The sequence below is a fragment of the Opisthorchis viverrini genome (assembly GCF_000715545.1).
Source record: "Opisthorchis viverrini unplaced genomic scaffold opera_v5_238, whole genome shotgun sequence".
Taxonomy (NCBI): Eukaryota; Metazoa; Platyhelminthes; class Trematoda; order Opisthorchiida; family Opisthorchiidae; genus Opisthorchis; species Opisthorchis viverrini.
Window position 1 is genome coordinate 59,220 of NW_008751890.1, and position 18,807 is coordinate 78,026.

The 18,807-nt window shown below is 39.4% G+C and overlaps 2 protein-coding genes across 2 annotated transcripts in view; one reads left to right on the plus strand and one right to left on the minus strand.

Moving 5' to 3' along the window:
* The window catches only part of T265_08732 (hypothetical protein), a gene marked incomplete at both ends in the record, with an annotated part of 83,095 nt that overhangs the window by 46,485 nt on the left and 17,803 nt on the right, over positions 1 to 18,807 (minus strand). Inside the window, 2 exons of the mRNA XM_009174617.1 lie at positions 7,884 to 8,031; positions 17,351 to 17,369. Coding sequence (XP_009172881.1) covers positions 7,884 to 8,031; positions 17,351 to 17,369 — 167 coding nt within the window. The remainder of the gene's footprint in view (positions 1 to 7,883; positions 8,032 to 17,350; positions 17,370 to 18,807) is intronic.
* Positions 1 to 18,807, plus strand: part of T265_08731 (hypothetical protein) — a gene marked incomplete at both ends in the record, with an annotated part of 59,661 nt that overhangs the window by 32,611 nt on the left and 8,243 nt on the right. Inside the window, 4 exons of the mRNA XM_009174616.1 lie at positions 2,767 to 2,863; positions 7,996 to 8,135; positions 14,030 to 14,119; positions 15,710 to 15,851. Of these exons, the coding sequence (XP_009172880.1) occupies positions 2,767 to 2,863; positions 7,996 to 8,135; positions 14,030 to 14,119; positions 15,710 to 15,851 (469 nt within the window). The remainder of the gene's footprint in view (positions 1 to 2,766; positions 2,864 to 7,995; positions 8,136 to 14,029; positions 14,120 to 15,709; positions 15,852 to 18,807) is intronic.

The window sequence follows — 18,807 nt, forward strand, 5'->3', positions numbered from 1 at the left end:
GCTCAAAAGCATTAAACAGAAAGAAAAGGAAAGTTTGTGAGCCACGCAAAGCACGTCAATACTTCATTGGCTTTAACCACTTACAAGTCTCTGGTGAAGAGAGTTGAGGGGATGAAATAAACTCACTGGAACTCGTAGCCAAGTCGACTAAATCCCATGCATGATCATTTATAGAAGCACTGGCTTTTTTAGCTTTCGCTAGGATTTGTTCTGCAGCCTATTTAGATCTGAATGTCAGTGCGCTGTTGACGAGATTTGAAAGAGCCCTGTTAGCTCCAGCCCTATATGCTGTATCTCTAAAGTTTACTTGAATGTGCCTAAAACTGATTTAAAGGAACACAATTATAAGCCTTTACACACTCATCTATAAGATTTTTGGAATAAGCAGCAATTCCGTATCTAACCACTTTTTATATGCTGAGTGTGATCAAAGTAGTTAAAGTGAAAGCTTAAGCTGGAAAAGATTTGGGTTTTAAATATCCGTCTAAGCGTTAGTCGGAAGAAAACTAATCACAAGGTCGCTAAATGGAGATATTGTCAGTACGGTAACCTAGTACTCTGAATTTTGAGATTCAACCATGTATAGTGACTTGCTTTTCAAAAAAGGGATAAAGCAAAATTTTTGCCGAAGTCTACTGCACTGTGGTCAGGCTTTTGAGCCAAACGGCTCCGGTTGTCGTTCGTCTGCTCGGTGATTACTTTGCTGGAAGCATCTCATTGCATAAACAAAGTGATTTCTACATTTCATTCCACATCGTCTGTTGTGTAGTGTCATCAACCGAGTCACCTCACCTACTGCATACACCAGGGCGTTAAATAGGAACAGTCTTCTTCTCTTCCTTCTTCTTCACACACTATTTATTTATCTTCGCTCCACCCAACTTCCCCCTTCTAAAATCATTAGTTGGTTTCGTATTCCACATTAAATCTCTGGGCCTTGCTCTTGAATCAGTCTTTTGACTGCCTTGAATTTTCACACTCTGAAACAGACAGAACAACAAACTGCTTATTCTCCCACAGTGAGCTCGCGCGAAATCGACATTTGCTATGTATCAGAAACGAGAATGCAAGATAAAAGTACAGTGGTCCCATTAAGGATGAAGCTATGGAGGAACCAATTTTTCGAAAATAACCTTCTGATACTAAGCTGACTAGCCGCTGTGTCATGGAAATATATGTTCAAATTAAAAAAATGAGTTGCAGAAACTTGAGATTATGTGTTTTCGTGTCTTGAGCCTATGTCTAAAGGCTTATCAACTAGATTTATTCAAGTTCTCGTTTTAACACATTTTGTTTAGTCTCGATTGCTATATTATAAAAATCATAAAAATGACACTTTCGTTTGAGGGATAGTGGCAACTGCATTTGCGAACCAAGCTCATGTATGCGACATTCATCAGATGCATGTTCTGTTCTAACTGCGAAGTTAGCTGCACAGCTGTGGACAAATAAAAGGAAATCTATGACAGCATTCGTGCTCATGGCAACAAAAGAGCTGCTTGGAATGTAAATATTCTGCTGAAGAAGGAAGTTGCTTAAAAGCTATGGTTTGATTAACATTTCCCAAGTTATACAAGGAACAGATGGATAATTACTAGTTTTCAGAACAGTCAGATGAACTTTGGGTTAAGCAGTGCAACAATTTCGTATGGAGAATGAAGCCACTTGAGTTGAATTGTTCTACATTCCCAATTTTAAAGCCCATATCTAAAGAGTCAAGGCTTTTTGTATGTAAAACCCAGAAAAAGTAAATTGCGTACGAACAAACATTTAGCAAAAGTAAGTACCGCACAGTACATCATTAACTGAACCCAAATCGATTTCATACCAGGATTATCAATGTTGAGGAAAAGAAATTGACTTTAGCCTCTTGACTGTAGCACTCTCCTGCAATGTGTGTAGAAAAAGTATATCATAAATGAAAACAAAATATTTTACTAGGACAGAGGAGATTTTTTCATGCCGAGTTACCTTTTACATCAAAGAGAGTCCCTTTTGCGGCTTATAGCTGTTTGTTTCCAAATGATCAACTGGTTCCTTTTATCTTAACAGCAATTTGTGTTTACTCGACCTCTCCTGGAGCAACCACCTAGAATCACTTACACTGAGCAAGGCTTCAACGGAACACCTGGAAGTAATCTTTCTTGAGGGGTATATAATCTTCACATTGGTCATTTCAGAGGGGAATACTTGTTCTGAAAGGACCACATAGTCACTGTTTATCAAGTCATGTTGCCGAAAAGTGCTCTATCCAGCTCTGAATACTCCGCCTCATACATTTTTGATGTGGCTTACTGTGGTAGGGGAAAATGTGCGCCCCAAATCCGAACACCCGATAACCTCGTTGGGCTTCAAGTTTATTGTGCCGCACTATTTAAGCGGAATCCTGCGGTCGTTGCTGAGCTGAGTTTCACCACCAATAGCATCCACCAAATGTCCTCTGGGTTTAACGGCGCTAAAAATTTCGGGACATAAACAGTGGGCTATCTTGTCTGTATATTAGGTTACGATGACGTTTCCTCAGTCTTAGGTGTTTCTCCATATTTTACTCAATCTGTTTTGTCTCAAAAAGTCATATTTAAGTCTCGGTTAAAAGTTGCTTCAGTGGTTTCTACTTTGAATTAGTAAGTATGGTGTTCAAAGCTTGGATCTGACTGTTTTTCATTGTATAGTACCTCAGGGTTAACATAAGATGTCACTAAGGATATAGAGGAAAAGACTGGCTTCTTTCAAACTGACCTACCTTTGCTCGTTTTTATCATGAAGGAAGCTCGAGGACCGCACTCGGTTTTCCCATGTTCTTTTGGAAAACTTGAAGACTATTGGGACAATGGGCGTGGGTGGATTTGGTCGAGTTGAATTGGTACGTAATCAGACAGAAATTCATTCTGTTTATTTTCAATAAATTATGCACGCATACGGAGTGCATTGTATAGGTGATTGGATTTACCCAGTATATATTGTTTCGGCAATGCCAATCAGAAACAGCTGAGTAACCGGCTATTTTACGTTGAGTTGGTCTCTTCAAACATTGTTTTGTTCCAGAATTGAAACCATTGGGGATGGTTCGTGGCCACATTTCGAATACAGATAAGAGACATTCCAAAGTACATATTACTGCAGAAACGACTGAATTTCAAGAAAACTGGATGAATAATTTAAAAAGCCTGGTCGTAAGTTTTTTTACGCCAGGACTGAGCATTGCAACCTAGTATTTTCTGCTCTTGAGCACCATCGAGTAAGATGTTCGTGCTATTTAGACTATAACTAGGCGGTTTATTAATTTTACGTAAATCTTTATCTTACTTTCACGTGGGACTTACATCTGCGGGTAAATTTAGTCCATGCCTGACACACAAAGTGATATACTTGTGTTTTATGTATTTTGCATTCATCTTTATTTGGCAAGCCTTCGGAGAGACTTGAACTCGTAACTTTTCGTGTGGTGGTTGAACACTGTCACACGACAGATTTTAGCTGATGAGCGCGGTAACTTGCAACTAGTTTACATGGCCGACTTTGCTTGATAACTCAATGTGCGGTGTGATGTTCCGTGTGAATCATAATTGCTGATCAGCCATCTCTGGCAAAATGGTATAGTTTTCTACCAAAAAGCAAAATGACCAGGACTTTAATACACACGTGGGATTTTCTGGTAATGACTGCAAACAGAGATGCAAAATTGCCAAAGCACCTCTTGGGTCGCAAACGTAAGCTTAAAGGATAGAATTTCTACTGAAATTTCGAAGAGCAAATTCTAAAACAGGGCTCATTAATGTTGTGTTTGGAAGTGGCAGCTAGTAACGGAATATAACCGAGTTCACTTTCTTTCGAGCCAAGGGGCATTAAAATGGGTAAACACACACTGCCCCCTGGAAGTACGAATGCTTCAGTTTTTGATACTTTGGGATAAATTACCTGAAATAATGCTGATAACCATAAAACATCAAACACTATCTTTGAACTGGTGGAGCTCAAAGTTGGTTTGCTGTAGAGCGCTGTCTTGAATGCTGAAGGTCTGTAGCTATATTGTAGACAATACTCAGTGGGGATAGAGATGAATTCAATACCACTTTCATGTCATCGTTGCAGATCTCAAACATAAGGGTATGGTCTGTATAAAAAACACGAAAACACTTGGTCAGATCAAACGTCTGGCTAAAACACGATAGCATAAATACCATAACAGCGATATTATCATAAAACAAGCTACTCACAAGGTTACTAAAAACTCTTCGACAACCCACGACCGGTTTCACTGTTTCTGGGGCCATCAGGTAGGTACAGTCCTCGAGTTTCCCTAACATTGTGTTATAATTGAACTCAAATTGTGCTTCGCTAAATTGGATTAGATTTCGATTAATACACTTATCTGCAAATCATATTTGTTTTCATAAGAATCTCAAATAAATCCCTCAATTATGATATGGTTGATAGAACCTCGGGGACTGCGCCTACCTGATAAGCCCCAAGAAGAGTAAAAATAGCCGTAGGCTGTCGATTGGTTTTTCTCAACTTTGTGAATTACAGAATTACAGAATTATAATGCGATGTCTCAAATATCATACCAACTGGAACATGAGGATGTCTTTGTGCAGCACACTCAGTTAAAGAATGTCACAAACGAAAGATTCGGTTGAGTCTTTTGTGGAAACTAAATTGAGTTGTAAATGAGTTTATTTGTCGAAAACAGTAACATTCGTTTCTTTAACCGAAAACTGACAAATCGCGTGTTAGATTCCAAAAAGTGTTACCTCGAATTGAATGTGGTTTCACATTTATTGAACTAAACCTCAAGTAGTTCTGAGAGTGTCCTTTTTTGTTTAGGTCGAAATCTAAATTTTCCAAGTGTTTATTAGCAGTTCGTGCGCAAAACAATTTCTCAGAAATCAATTAAATAATTATCGTGGCAATTTTGCAAAAAAAGCAGTCAAAATCACATGTTGGTGGTTTTGGAAGTTAGCACATCGCCCAAATTCGAACAAGTCGTATTCTAAAATAATGCTAGTATTTCGGTCAAGGCGCGTGAGTTCACACACAAAAAGCAAAATGCTGTGATGGTTTTGGTTTTGCAAAAACTAAGCATCATCAGGATAATTAATTACCATTTTTAGGAATCTCGTAGAACCACACACATCCCACCACTGCCTTTTAAAAATTCATTTTTAACGCTTACGACTAGACAACCAAGTATTGTTGTGATAAAAAACACTCATTAGCCAATCGGCTCGAAGCTAGGACACATTCCAAGCTGGGTTAATTGGTGAAATTTAACCATACAAGAAGGAAACCCTCAGAACGCAAGAAATCCCCTCTCAAAGTGAGGTTGCTTATTAGATGGCTTTTTATAAACTCATATCTAGCAAGAAGGAAATCAACTTCAGAAATCGAAATATCAAAATTGCATTTTATGTTGCGTGTCAGTTGGATTCTTACAACTGCTTAAGAAACCAGATTTGCTCAAAAAACTGAAGGCAGCATTCAGCATTTTTTCCTCAAAAACATTACATTGGGCTGTAATAGCAAAGTTCTCTAAAATATGACCAGACAATTGAAAGATTAGCCTCACTTTAGCTTCCTGTTTTTATTGTGCGTCACGCGGCGAGAATAAGCATTTCAACTCACCCCTCACAGTTTCAAAGACCAAGTCGTTGTACAAAACGACATGAACGAAAAGCTAGGAGCTCCGACGTTGTGGGCTTGCTATTGGGCCAGAAATTTTAGATAACTAAGTTTACTGGTCATTGCCTGTGCAAGCAAAAGGATAGACATTTTTATTGGGTCAATGGGCTTTGAGAAAATTTTAGTTTTTGAGCATCACTAAAGTCAAATAAAAGTTCATCTCTTGGGTAGTTCATTCACAACTTAGTGGTGCTCTGGACGGGAGGCCGTTCTCCTTTTGAAAACAGGAGACGCGAGTGAATATTATCCCAATTTCTGAATTAAACAGCAAAAAACAACCACAAAAACAACCCAATACTAGGTGAAAGAAATGCACAAATTCCTGTACGTATCATTTGTCTAATATCCGCTTTGTTCCGATAATGGAGCATGAAGTTCCTTACCGGAAGATGCTTAAAAGAAACTCGGGTACTAACCTTGTAAATGAGGCTGAAGAATGTCTATGTCAAAGCTTAGTGCTGTAACACGGCAAAAGACCTTATTTGTTAGTGTGACTTGCGTCCTATGTTTTTCAAACTGCGACTTCCGTAATTCGAAATAGAATCGGATAAAAAATAAGCCGAATCATGAACAGTGGGCTCCCACAAACTTTTGAAGTAGTAAAATAAACGAGACAGCCTCTACAAGGTGGCTTATCGTGAACACACTGTAGCTGCAGAATACTATAGCACAAAGATCATTGGAGTGCAGACAATCATTTTTGTTCCTATGGCAAAACTGCGTTCCAAAACATAAAATTAGTTGATGGAGATAAACTTGATAAAATGATCGAAGAGAACTAGCTAAAGCACTGAGTGCGCTTAACCAGTCAGTAACTTTCTCTGACCTGTCTTTGTGGTGTGCTGACGATGTTATTTCCACATTCGTTTTTGCTGTCCGGAAACAGAATTTTGAGTGGACAAAAATTCAAACGGTTTAGAAAATTCCATCATCTCCCGTCCCTTTGCGATGTAACACGGAATGTTAAAGCAGATCGCTCTCAGAGAGTGGAAAATAATCCCGTGTAACCCATGATATTGCGCCATTTTCGACTCTAATTCCGAAAATTAAAAAATAAATTTTCAGCAAAACAATTGCAAGAGTATTGACAATTCATAAATTAAGAACAATACTGAGCACTTGCATTCTAATTAGATATTTTTCGTGTTTGGTTTCTCAAACTGTTTTAAACACTTCTCTAGTTTTCCCAATAGGGATCTGGGGAGGGAACTTGTCAAAATTGAAGTGTCGATAGGCCCTGAATATTGACCAAATAACACGAAACTTGTTACTGTAAGAAACTGGGCGGAATTGTTCCTGTACTTTAAGTCAATAAATGATGAAATTCCAAGATGTCATTTACAAATGTTTCATCCTTGTTAGAACCCATCGGGATTCTGCATCCTGGGATAGTCTAGGATCTTTCGAACCTAAAATCACCCAAGCAAAAATTTGGAAAGAGCTGTCGAGCCACGAGCAACTAACCAGCAGTATGATTCAATCGCAAACACACCGGTTACGGCGTCATTCATCCTACCATCATCACGTCTGCATTGCGTGATCACTTTTATTGAAGTTATCACGGATAGATATTTTACACCTACTGCGAATTTTTTCGCAAAGCCAATTATAGGTGGTTGATATTGCGGGTTGGTTCAGTTATTCTCGATGAAGATTTTATCCCAGTTGCCACCATTTAATCCGGTTGCTTTGCAGCCCATCGACTGTGCGCGCTCTTCACTATAATATTACTTGAGCAATACTCAATGCACCTTCAAGAAAATAGATTGACCACCTTACTACCAGCGCGTGCCGGAAGGTCTCAAGCCTTTCCATAATTACTGAATATGCTCAATCGTGTCTGCGTTTTATGTGAAAGAATCGCTCAAAGCGTTTTTCAAGTTCTTTACTGTGACACATCTGCCGAAAGCCCTCTGTCAATAAGCAGTGCAGGCGATTCTAAAGGCTGCAAGATACTTTGGCTTCATGAGTCAAGAGTGATGACAAGATGATGAGTCAAGAGTGAGGACAATAATTATGGCTACGAAAATATTGCTCAGTTCAGCTAGGTGAACCAGACATTTTTCTTTACTGTGTAAAGTAATTTGCGAGAGTTTGTAAACTATGTGGGACTACAATGTGCAAATCAACTACAGCCATCCTGAAACATGTGATGCAGCTTGTTGCCCAACTTTATTACATGTTTGTTTTAGTTTACTAACCTTGCTCAAGTTTCGAATGGAAAGCCCCAAGCTGCACCTGAATACACATGAGAGTAATTTTAAACACATCCTCCTTGTTTTCTGATTCCACGCTATATGATTGTACTAATAGGTAAAACTGAATGATAGCGACGGCCAGAGTTTTGCTCTGAAGAAAATGAAGAAAAATCATATTGTTCGAACAAAACAGCAGGAGCATGTCATTAACGAGAAAACGATTCTTTTGGAGGTCAACTCGGAGTTCATTGTCAAGTAAGTTTGATTTATAGAGATGAAGTACAGTCGCTAATTTTTTCAACATACTATTGGTAGTAATATGTTAAACACAAGCCATTTTATCGTCAATTGAGGATGTTAGTTCATTTTGTCCGATAACTATTGTATCATTGTTTCTACGTCCACTTACGGGATAATCAGTGACCGAAACTGGATCGGTTGAAATATTGCAATTTATTAAGTTCAATAGTGGGATGTTCAAGTCATACGAAACACTTTCCTCCTTGCGGGTTCTTGAAAGATACATCGTGGAAATGAGAACCGATTATTGATGGCATTTTGTGTGGTGTTGCGTGTACAATGTTCAGCAGTAGGGATAACCCGTTCTATAGCAACTCAAATATAAAAAAAAATTCATCGTGCATACAGACTGAACTACTGAACAAAATGTACTATTCGTTTCGCCACCAAGTGAACGAGAGTTGAATGGGTGACAGAATACCATTTTGAACACACAGTGAAAGCTCCGTGTAATATAAAACCACGGTCTCAGCAAACTTCAGATCAAGTGAGTTTGGGCGGATAAGGAGAACAGTGAGTTCCGAGACTGGATCAGATGTATTTTTCTCGTGCGTAGCAGTTTTGAGGAATAGAACGCGAGGCTTTCACCTGAAAGATGATACATCTTTGTACCCAAAGACAAACGTGCTCTCCAATTTTTGTTGCGGGGTGACGATTGGTTTTTGGATATAGGACTTACACCGAAGTCACAAGTAATTTAGTGTTTAGTGATTTGGCTCTAATGGCGTAATCTCTCTTGATCAAGATATTGGTTACGAATAAATCCATTTGCTCATATCCATTGGGCTACACATGGTGACTCTTTTACTGCCGGAGAAGAACAATTTTACCTACATGGTTATTGTCCTGCCTTGTAAAATATAGATAGATTTTTAGATATGACTTCATGGCCGTGGCGTTAATCACCTTCTCTAGCATGTACTAGCAAAACAAGAAGGATAAACTTTTAAAAACACGTCCAATTTGTGGGTAATTACAGTCATCATGGCACAATTCAGTGTGGCACTGCGGAGTACATCTGTACTGAGTAATTTTAGTTCCGACTTTTGTCACTCTAATCATAATTAGGCCACGCATTCCTGCGAACAGAATTTTCGGAACACCTATAGGACATGTGATGTCAAAATGTCAAATTATACAATATTTCGCATAAACGAGACAGTGATAGCAAAATGGATCCCAGATAAATCCATTCATTACCTTATTCTTCTCAAAGTATGCGAGATAAACAAAGCCAAAGTACAAAGATAATCTGACCATCAAAGTCCAGATAATCTCAGGCTACCCGTAGTTATTTCTGAGAGCGGAGGACAAGCTTAAAATAATGATTCAACATGAGCCGCTTCAGGTTATAACACGGAGTGATGAAAGCAGTTCACCTCTGCGTCTTGTGATGATTAGATTCCTGGCAATTGCTTATTTGACCCTTGATTTGACAACAGTTGAGTTAGTATCACTTGAATCTCCTAAATCAGAGAGCTTCAGCCTACTTCTCTTAGGAACGAAAACTGGCTCAAAGAGGAACCAATGGTGCTCCTATCCAATGTCGTAAATCTGTGTTCTAATAGGAGAAAACAAAAGATTTTTGCAGAAGTTAAAGTGGAACCAGAATATTAGTATACTGGAGCCAGGCGAGATACCTGGTACTGTTATACTAAACAAAACAGATGAAGTGTCCAAAGTGAGGAAACTGAAGAGGAAACATAACACTGAAGCCCAAAAAATGTTCTTGTGCGTACTAAATTAAATTCTTTAAGGTAAAGGTTCTAGGTGTAATCAATGGACTTCACAGAAGGTGGTTCACATTCTGTTTTTCTCAGAGTTCTCCAAAAAAGGCCGGCAATCAATTAAATTAAATTAAGGTAAAGGTTCTAGGTGTAATCAATGGACTTCACAGAAGGTGGTTCACATTCTGTTTTTCTCAGAGTTCTCCAAAAAAAAACGGCAATCAATTACGGACATCGGTCAAAAACAATTTTACAAACTTTTTGCAACCAATCTCACAATACAAAAATTTCACTGGCAATTAGTTACACTATAGAGGAAAATGTTGGTAGCTCAGGTATCGTAGATGGTGGCCGTTGGCTTGTTCGCTGAGCTGGGCAATTTGATTGCAAACGTTTCATCACAAATCGAGGTGACATCATTAGTGCGTTATTGTGGAGCGTAGTAGTGCGTAGCGATGGGTTGGTGGTTGTGCCACCACCAACCCACCGCTACGCACTACTACGCTCCACAATAACGCACTAATGATGTCACCTCGATTTGTGATGAAACGTTTGCAATCAAATTGCCCAGCTCAGCGAACAAGCCAACGGCCACTATTAGTTACAATTATAGACTTGTCGGGACACCATCAGCAACAGAAGCAGTGCATATTTTACAAACCTTTAGCAAGATATGAATTCGAATCCCCCAGGATAGTAGCTTAATACTATAGGGTCCAACTGATAAGTGCTGCGTACCACCAAATCTTCTCATATTACTGGCAGACTGTAAGTAGTTTTACACCGAGGAAATTGCCTTAAGAATGGCATGAACTTGTCAGAGAGACCATTACATGACAGATCAGGTAGCCGCAAACATGCAGTGGATATAGTGTAACTTATGAATGCATGATACCACAACTTGCCTCGGCATGGGTTAACCACACTTCAACCGCTAGTTGTCAAACAACCGAGTCCTCATCCACAGTCCGGAAATTTGCGGAACCGGATATCTCCAGAGTTTTCAAAGATGTTCATTGTGGCACGTCTGTTCATTGACCCTTTTAGTCCACCAACGATGGATTTCACCTACATGGTAGTCTGTATTGAGATGATGCTGAAGCTCTATGGAGGTTTTAGTCACACCGTAAAAACAAGGAAACTGGTGAGTTTCGTAAACACAGTAAAAAAAATAAGGAACTTAGTTGGTCGAAGCCTTTGTGACGCTGACGTACATATCAAGCTGCTGTCTATTCACCATGCTATCGGTTTTCTTTCCGGATGATTTCTGGATCTTTTTCGGAGAAAATAGGCCTTTTAGACAATGCTGGTTCATATGTGTGCAGTCCGTTAGATCGTAGTGTAGTACAAACGGCACCATTGGACTCTAAAAAGGTACCAAACTCTTTTTCGCATCACTGCTATTTAGCTTCGATCTACTGTACTAACAGTACAACCGTAGAATATCGCATCCAACTAACAGAATTGCTTTGGAGACATCCTGGTGTGCATATATTATGGAGACCGGAATTTTAAGACCCACAACACCAGTCTGACGAGCACGCAAAACTGAAGGCCTAATTATTGATTTCAGTTTTACTGATAGCATACTTTTTTAATATTTTAGGGAAAGTACAAACACCTCTTTTATAAATAAGGATGATGCTCAAGAAACAGAACCAAAATTCGTTGGTATTCATTCACAGTAATCTAAATCCAGTCTACAAACAGTTCCACCAGAAGTTTCATGGCTACAAAAAAGAAAAACCATTAAGAATTTTATCATTTATCATGAGCTAAGCACAAATCACTACGTCACCTCAGCTATAACATCCAGTACAACTGATTATGTGCTAACAACTTGTCGCAGAATTGCTCCGCTAACAACTGTCGCGATAATTTTCTGATGGCTGTTTTTGTGGCTATTCCCTCTTAGGGTCACAAGCATATTAACTGCCTTGTTTGTGGTAATGACGGTAATTTTTTACCAAGCTTTCGTCCTGTTACTGAGAGTTAACTATCCTGAAAGGTGATAACTATCGTACAACTGTTTCTCTCTTATTCAGAATCCTCAGCAGCTTGTATTAGGTGACCTCACATTTAATATTATGAATACCTAACCGTTAGTCCATGAGAGAGTCCACAGCAGTGTCTCACTAGCAGGACGAAATCTCAAGTGGATACTTAATGCATGCTTTGACCTCGGATTATTTAGACGGATTTCCATCTACACTGAACTCGTGTTTCATCAAAAACAGTAGTATTGCTCTCATTCTCTTTCTCATCACTGTTGTTTCCGAATGTATAACGATTCTGTTGAAGATTGATGAGAAACTGTCGTTTAAACAAACGGAACGATTTTTTGTTTAATTTGTGTGCGCTTCTAACCACCGGCCTCTTCAGGTTAAATTATGCAAGTGAAACTGGTGACATAATCAACATAACTCGGCAGTGCTACAAGGAAACAGTCCTCTTTCTTGAGGGTGGTTGTTAGAATTTCGACGCGTTTGATCAGAACAGGAGGACTCTTCCCGTCCTGGTAGTTTTTCTCAGGTTACGGAGGATACATTTCAAGGTTGGCGGTCCTGAAAAGCTTTACGTTTAAGTTTGATGAAATCTATTTAATGGCATTTCGGGATGCCTCACTGTAGGCTCTCTGAAAACGTTGAAGGACCTAGCCAATATACAGCGATGTACTTGTATTTTTAATGTGTCCCAGCTTTCGAACACAATCCAGGATATCTGCACAAGATTATAATTTTTAGGTTATGACGCCATGCCCCATTAACATAGTAGTTTTAAACCAACTTCCGTGCTTATTATTCTTTATGGACTAACATCTGGCCCGCCATTGTATACATCAGTCTACAACCAAAATTGCATCCCATTTCAGAATGAGTTAACCTAGCACGTCTACTGTAAACATTTTCAAAGCCATGTATTTGGTTACCAGAAATCAGGCTGAAGAGGCCCCACTCAAGACTCTATTTACAGACTGGCTAAGAACACTACATTATCCCATAAGGTCATTGAACTTAACTAACCAAAAATCAGTCAATACATACAATCTCAGTGAAGCGAGATTTCAAACCATATTCGCATTCTGCAGTCTTCATCTCCCGCGTTTTGTGTATTCTACCACGGTCTTTCGAGACCAGGCTCTATAAAATCTGAGCTTTGTTTATTCTTGTAGATATCAGTTGTTTACAAAATCTTCCTTTGCAATAATTACTGGTTATGGAGATTTGCAAGCGAGAGAGACCAATGGTAGAGTATTTTTTTTATATTTGAACCAACGAATTCGTACACAGTTGTTTAGGGATTCTACAAGACTCTTCGTATCACCTTCATTTCGAATGTCCGTATCCCGTTTCAGTTTGCTTTTCTTTTTGGTTGTATCAACGGTTAACAGATGACTATGATGTTTTCAATTTTGATAGCTAACCTGATCCATTCTTTAATTACACGTCGCGGCACGTGACGGATTCCTACTACTTTCCTGGCCAAAATTTATGCGCCTTAATTAAGTGCACGGTTAGTCTAGATTCATTTTGGATTAGCCGATAATAAAATTGGTGACATACCGTTTACAGATAGGCTGTTCCTGTCTTTAGACAAAATATAAGAATTGAGGCTCGTACAACTCTACTCCACATATGTTTAATTCAGTGTTCAGGACTAGGATGAAAATGACAGGAATTAAGAAACTGGGAGCACTTAGTGACGTTAAAAAGGAGAAAATCTGTTATTAGTTCATCCAAAAGCTTCCTCTAACCAATTTTTTCCCATATTCTCATTGCTCTATGTAACTTATTTTGCCCGCAATAATGGAACTCACAGAAGCTAAAGCTCCTTGTTTACAACGTGTGCTTTGTGTTAAGCCACAGATATTGGAAAAAACATTTTTGACTCTTGTTAAACCAATGTCTCATATGTGTTTTTATTTTTTATTTTGATTCTTTTTGGGAGTGAAATATTGCAGATTATCAGTGTCTGACGTTTTCCAGTTGGGTATAATTTTAGTCCGTACTTTCCTGCCGAACTACAACAACGTTTGATTTCTTCATTGTGGGGGCGACTGCCATGGCAAAGTGTATTATTATTGGAAATGCTTTTTTATTACCTGAATCGTTCTTACCACAGGCTATGGAAGACCTTCAGGGATTCGAAGTACGTCTATCTACTAATGGAGCCCTGCCTTGGTGGTGAACTCTGGACGCTACTACGTGATCAGTAAGTATGCATGACTAAGCAGCATTGTGTCAGGACAGATAGTTTTGGCAACAAACTGAAACAGGTAGTGGCAGGACTTGTGAACTGATTGGTCCAATATCCGGTTTGCTGGTCGTCTTTCGAACGACGTTCATTCTACTTAGCTTAGTGCCTTTGAAACTCATGTTGGTCGTTCGACAGGACCCGTTTATGTTAGACGTACGATAAACGTGGTGATCTCCACTTGGAATATACGCTTCCAACAAAACTTCCGAAAACACATTTACCAAAGACATTAGGTAATTAAATTTCCTTGTTGCAAAAAAAATCATTTCCTTACATAGAAATCGCGTGAGGTTTAACTAAAAGTCAACCCAGTTTTTTATTTCTGCGAAATTTTGAAGTCACGCTTGTAAATAGACTAAGAAATTCAGTTTATTTGGGCCATTAACACAGTCAGTCTAAACACAAGTGCGAAAGCGACCTAACATTAGCAAACAGTTTTTCGTCTCAAATCCCGTTCTAGAAAACCATCGCACTCAATTTTATTGCATTTTAAAACCGTTTGCTGTGAAAGAAAAGTCATTTGAAAAATCCTGCTACAGCCTAAAAAGAAGCCCTTGACTTTTATCCATCAAAAGTTTTATCACTTTGCTTTATATTGTCGATGCATTGTTGTTTTTACTCCTGAATCTTTCTATTCATTGAAATCGAGTTTTTTTCATCGTACATCTTATAGGTAGAAATGGCTTCGTCGAGGGTTTTCTAACGAGGTCTAATGAGTTAGTCAATGTTCTATTTGGATTTATACAGGCAGGCGACAGTCTGTTCCACTGTCTAAGTTAGCTGCGCATTCCACTGCACGTGTGAAAAATTCAAAATATCTCGCCTTTTAAAATAAAAAGGCGGTGTTTTCTTCCCTATCTAAAAGTTGGAAGTACTTCGCTATTTCTTCGTAGAACATGTGCCGTCAAAGGGTTTCTCATGCAGTAGAAAACAGCATACTGCACTGCTGAAAGATTAGTGTTTGTTCGTTCTATTCGAGGACAAGTTTCAAACCGACAAACATTCGATCGACAGTGCAGACCTACTTTTCCAAGAGATGCGCATTCGAATGAATGTCTTTTGGGCTTTGTGAAACGGGCGAAATCGATTATTCCGAGCCAAGAGTAGAAAGCCACGCAGTGGTCATCGCCAATTTTGCATGAACTGTATTCACTCGGCAAAGTACAATCCTCAGATAATTAGGTCATTCTGTAGCCATTCATCAGTATTTCCGGTACTAACTGAACTTACAAAGAGGACATTCAAATTTATTTTTCAAAATATTTTCAACTCCGTAACCAATGAAGTAATATATGTGAGAATCCTGTCACTGTTTTAATAACCCATGTAAAGTTAAGTAGGGTGTTCTGTCATCTTTGTAACTTAACTACACATTGTTTCAAAAGCTAGCCTTGTCTTTGGATTCGAAAAGTCGTTACTATCTATTAATTTCCGCTGAGTTCTGTCACTAGTGTTGAATGTGTTCACGCAGGCGTCCAAGGTCTTCTGCTCATTTTTGACCTTCTGCCTTGTTTCATTGTGCTGTATCCTTATACCTTAAAACAGATTCTTCTTCAACGAGACAACAACTCAGTTCTATGTGGCATGTGTGGTGGAGGCATTGGACTACCTGCACTCACTCAACATAATCTTCCGTGATTTAAAGCCGGAGAATCTTATACTGGATAATGAAGGTTACTGCAAACTGGTAAGCATTCGTATTTTATTTGATTTCAATTTAAGTGAAACTGTGTTATGGTCTAACACTTTTCCACACAAGATCAAATCAGTATTTGGTTGGCTGGACTTCACTTATTGTGCACGTTACTCAGTGGATACAATTTGTAACTGAGTCTTCTTCCAAGTTTTCGTCATTTTCATTATTCGGGAAGCAGTATCTAGATTTAACAATGACACAGACCTGCTTTTTGGGACACCCATCCATACACTCGGAGTCCAAAAAGTCCGCGATCCATTCAGACCTCTTCTTATTTACACGGTATTCTCATTCAACAACTTACTCACTTTTGTTTAATAGATGTTTGGTGACCAAATATATATAGTAACAGCAATAGGAACAATAGGATTCCTTCTGGCAACAGACATTCTTCCTTCCTTCTTTTAGCCCCTTGACAGTTTTCATCAGCATCTGACAAAGACGATCGTCGAAAATAACAATTTGTTTCTTCGTAGCACAACACTAAGCCGATGTTTTGCTTTGGCTGTCAGGACATGTGGATAATTTAAGCCTACCACTCAAACCCAGGTTTGACTCAGCCAATCAACCCTGGTATCATCGGTTTATAAACACCCAAAGCAGCGTTTTCATGAAGCCAAAAATTATTTTGAAATTGTTATTATCAGGACCAGGGCAACTGCTCTAGTTTTTCAGTTACACTACAGACCAACCCAATTTACCTGGAAACGCCTGAATACGCCTATAGCCCTTGTGAATTTCAACACTTTAAGCAGGGAGAATCACACATGAATGGTACCATACTGACAATCAGACGAGTATATGAATGCGCACTAGTTCAGATTAATAAGACAAATTTGTGAGTTGCTCGCGTAACCCGTAGATACGCATTAAGTAACATGTCCTCACCGCAAAGCAAGTTGTCGGTCTTATTTCAGTTTTAGATTGTTTTAAGAAGCACATCATTTGTCGGATTAGTTCTGAAATTTTCTTTAATCAGAAAACGGAGATTTGGTTTCACGGGCTTGATCCTACCAAACATCAAACCTATGTTTACTTTTTGGTTCTTTAGTTTTGATCGATACTGGTCATATCAAGTCGTCTTTGTCATTAATTTTTTAACTGGGATTTGATCAGTTAAACCTGGTCGGATTCCGATCAGAAGGCGCATCAATGACCTAAGTCCGAAATAACCTTTTCTATCGTAAAGGTCCAATAGTACCTCTTTTGTTAAAGATAGCATTGAATTCCTTAGAGGGATCCTGAAGATAGGGATATTCAAGGAGCCGTGTTTAGCGATTCCGCTGCTAGGTGCTAGACCTCCAAATGGAAACAGCACTGCCTTATATGCAGTCCAGATTATTCCACCGTAGAATTAGTACTTGATGCAGAACTTTGATTGAGCGGACTTTCCTGAATGTGGTCTGTACATGGAATGATGGAAAATCTGAGGACAGATGAGGGAAAATAGGCAACCCCGCTGGGTTGATATTATTCGCTTGAAGAATTACTGTGTGATGGCTTGCAGGTCTGAACGAAAGGAAGGAAGAAAGGAAAGTTTGTTAAATGGAACGTGGTGTATACGACTCCAAATTTTCCGCAAATTTAGCTCCTTACCGTCTACCTTCAAACGTACTAGATAACAGAAACCTACATGCTAATTAGTGCATCCAAGTTTGTAAATGACACGAAACTCCTGTGTAGGTCGTGTCAACAACTAAACTCCAGAAAGTAGGACGGTCACTTTTCGGTCCTTTATAAGCCTCCATGAAAGGCCGGTTTTTTTATATACCTCATTGACTTTCAATAACCTGGCATCAGCTGATTCGCTGTAATGCAAAATCCTGTAAACACATGTAGTTGAAGTTTGATAAAAACAGTTTACATGGTATCTAAGGTGGATTCGCAACAGGTAAAATTCTCCATTCCAACTCTTTAAGCATTTTACAGAGGTGACCATCCGACAGTTTCATTCTCAACTCAAATGGAGTTTATTTGTTCTGGATGCCCTAAGCTTCAGAGAAACAGGCATCAAGAACCTGGGTTTAGGTCAGCATGCTGTACTTTTTCCTATCTGTTAAGCTAAGTACAATCTTATTCACGAAAAAATGCTTCACTATGAAAGCCTGTCAAACTAACGAATACTTTGAAACGATACGCAGACAACTGCCACGTACTCCATGGTGACTTCGGGAACGTCAAAGGCCTGTTGGTAGTGTGAGGAGAATCGAGCTTTTGTGGAGATTTCGTCCTGTAAGTGAAGCCAATCTATGCTGAAAAGCCGAGAAGCACTGTACAGCTGTTTCATCATTATTGGGAATCATCAGCAGTGCGCATCTCACGAAACTCCGAAGAGTCTCGAACCCGCGACCTCCCGGCTAGTAGTTTGAACACTTAATCGTTCGGCCACGAGTGGCTGATCAGCAGTGTGATTAACTCGCGTTTAGACAGGATATACCGCCGCTCATCCTTCAGTCACGGGATCCATATCACGCGGTCACACGTGTTGACTGGCTCCTCGAGCAACGACTTCTCAGATAGAAGTTTCACTCATCGGGTGAAGTTTATTCTTCCACTGAGCTACTGATATAGTGTGGTAGTGTGAGGAGATTCGGGATTTTTGTAGTGATTTCGTCCTGTAAGTGAAGCCAATCTATGCTGAAAAGCCGAGAAGCACTGTACCGCTTTTTCATCTTTGTTGAGAATCATCAGCAGTGTGCATCTCACAAAACTCCGGAGAGTCTCAAACCCGTGACCTCCTGGCCGGTAGTTTGAAAACTTAACCGTTCGGCCGCGGGCAGTTGATCAGTAGTGTGAGTAACTCGCACTTAGGTAGGATATAGCGCCACTCATCTTTCAATCCCGGGACCCACACACTGCTGGTCAGCCGCTCGTAGCCGAACGGTTAAGTGTTAAACTACTTCCCAGGGGATTGCCGTTTCAAGACTCTCTGGAGTCTAATGAGATG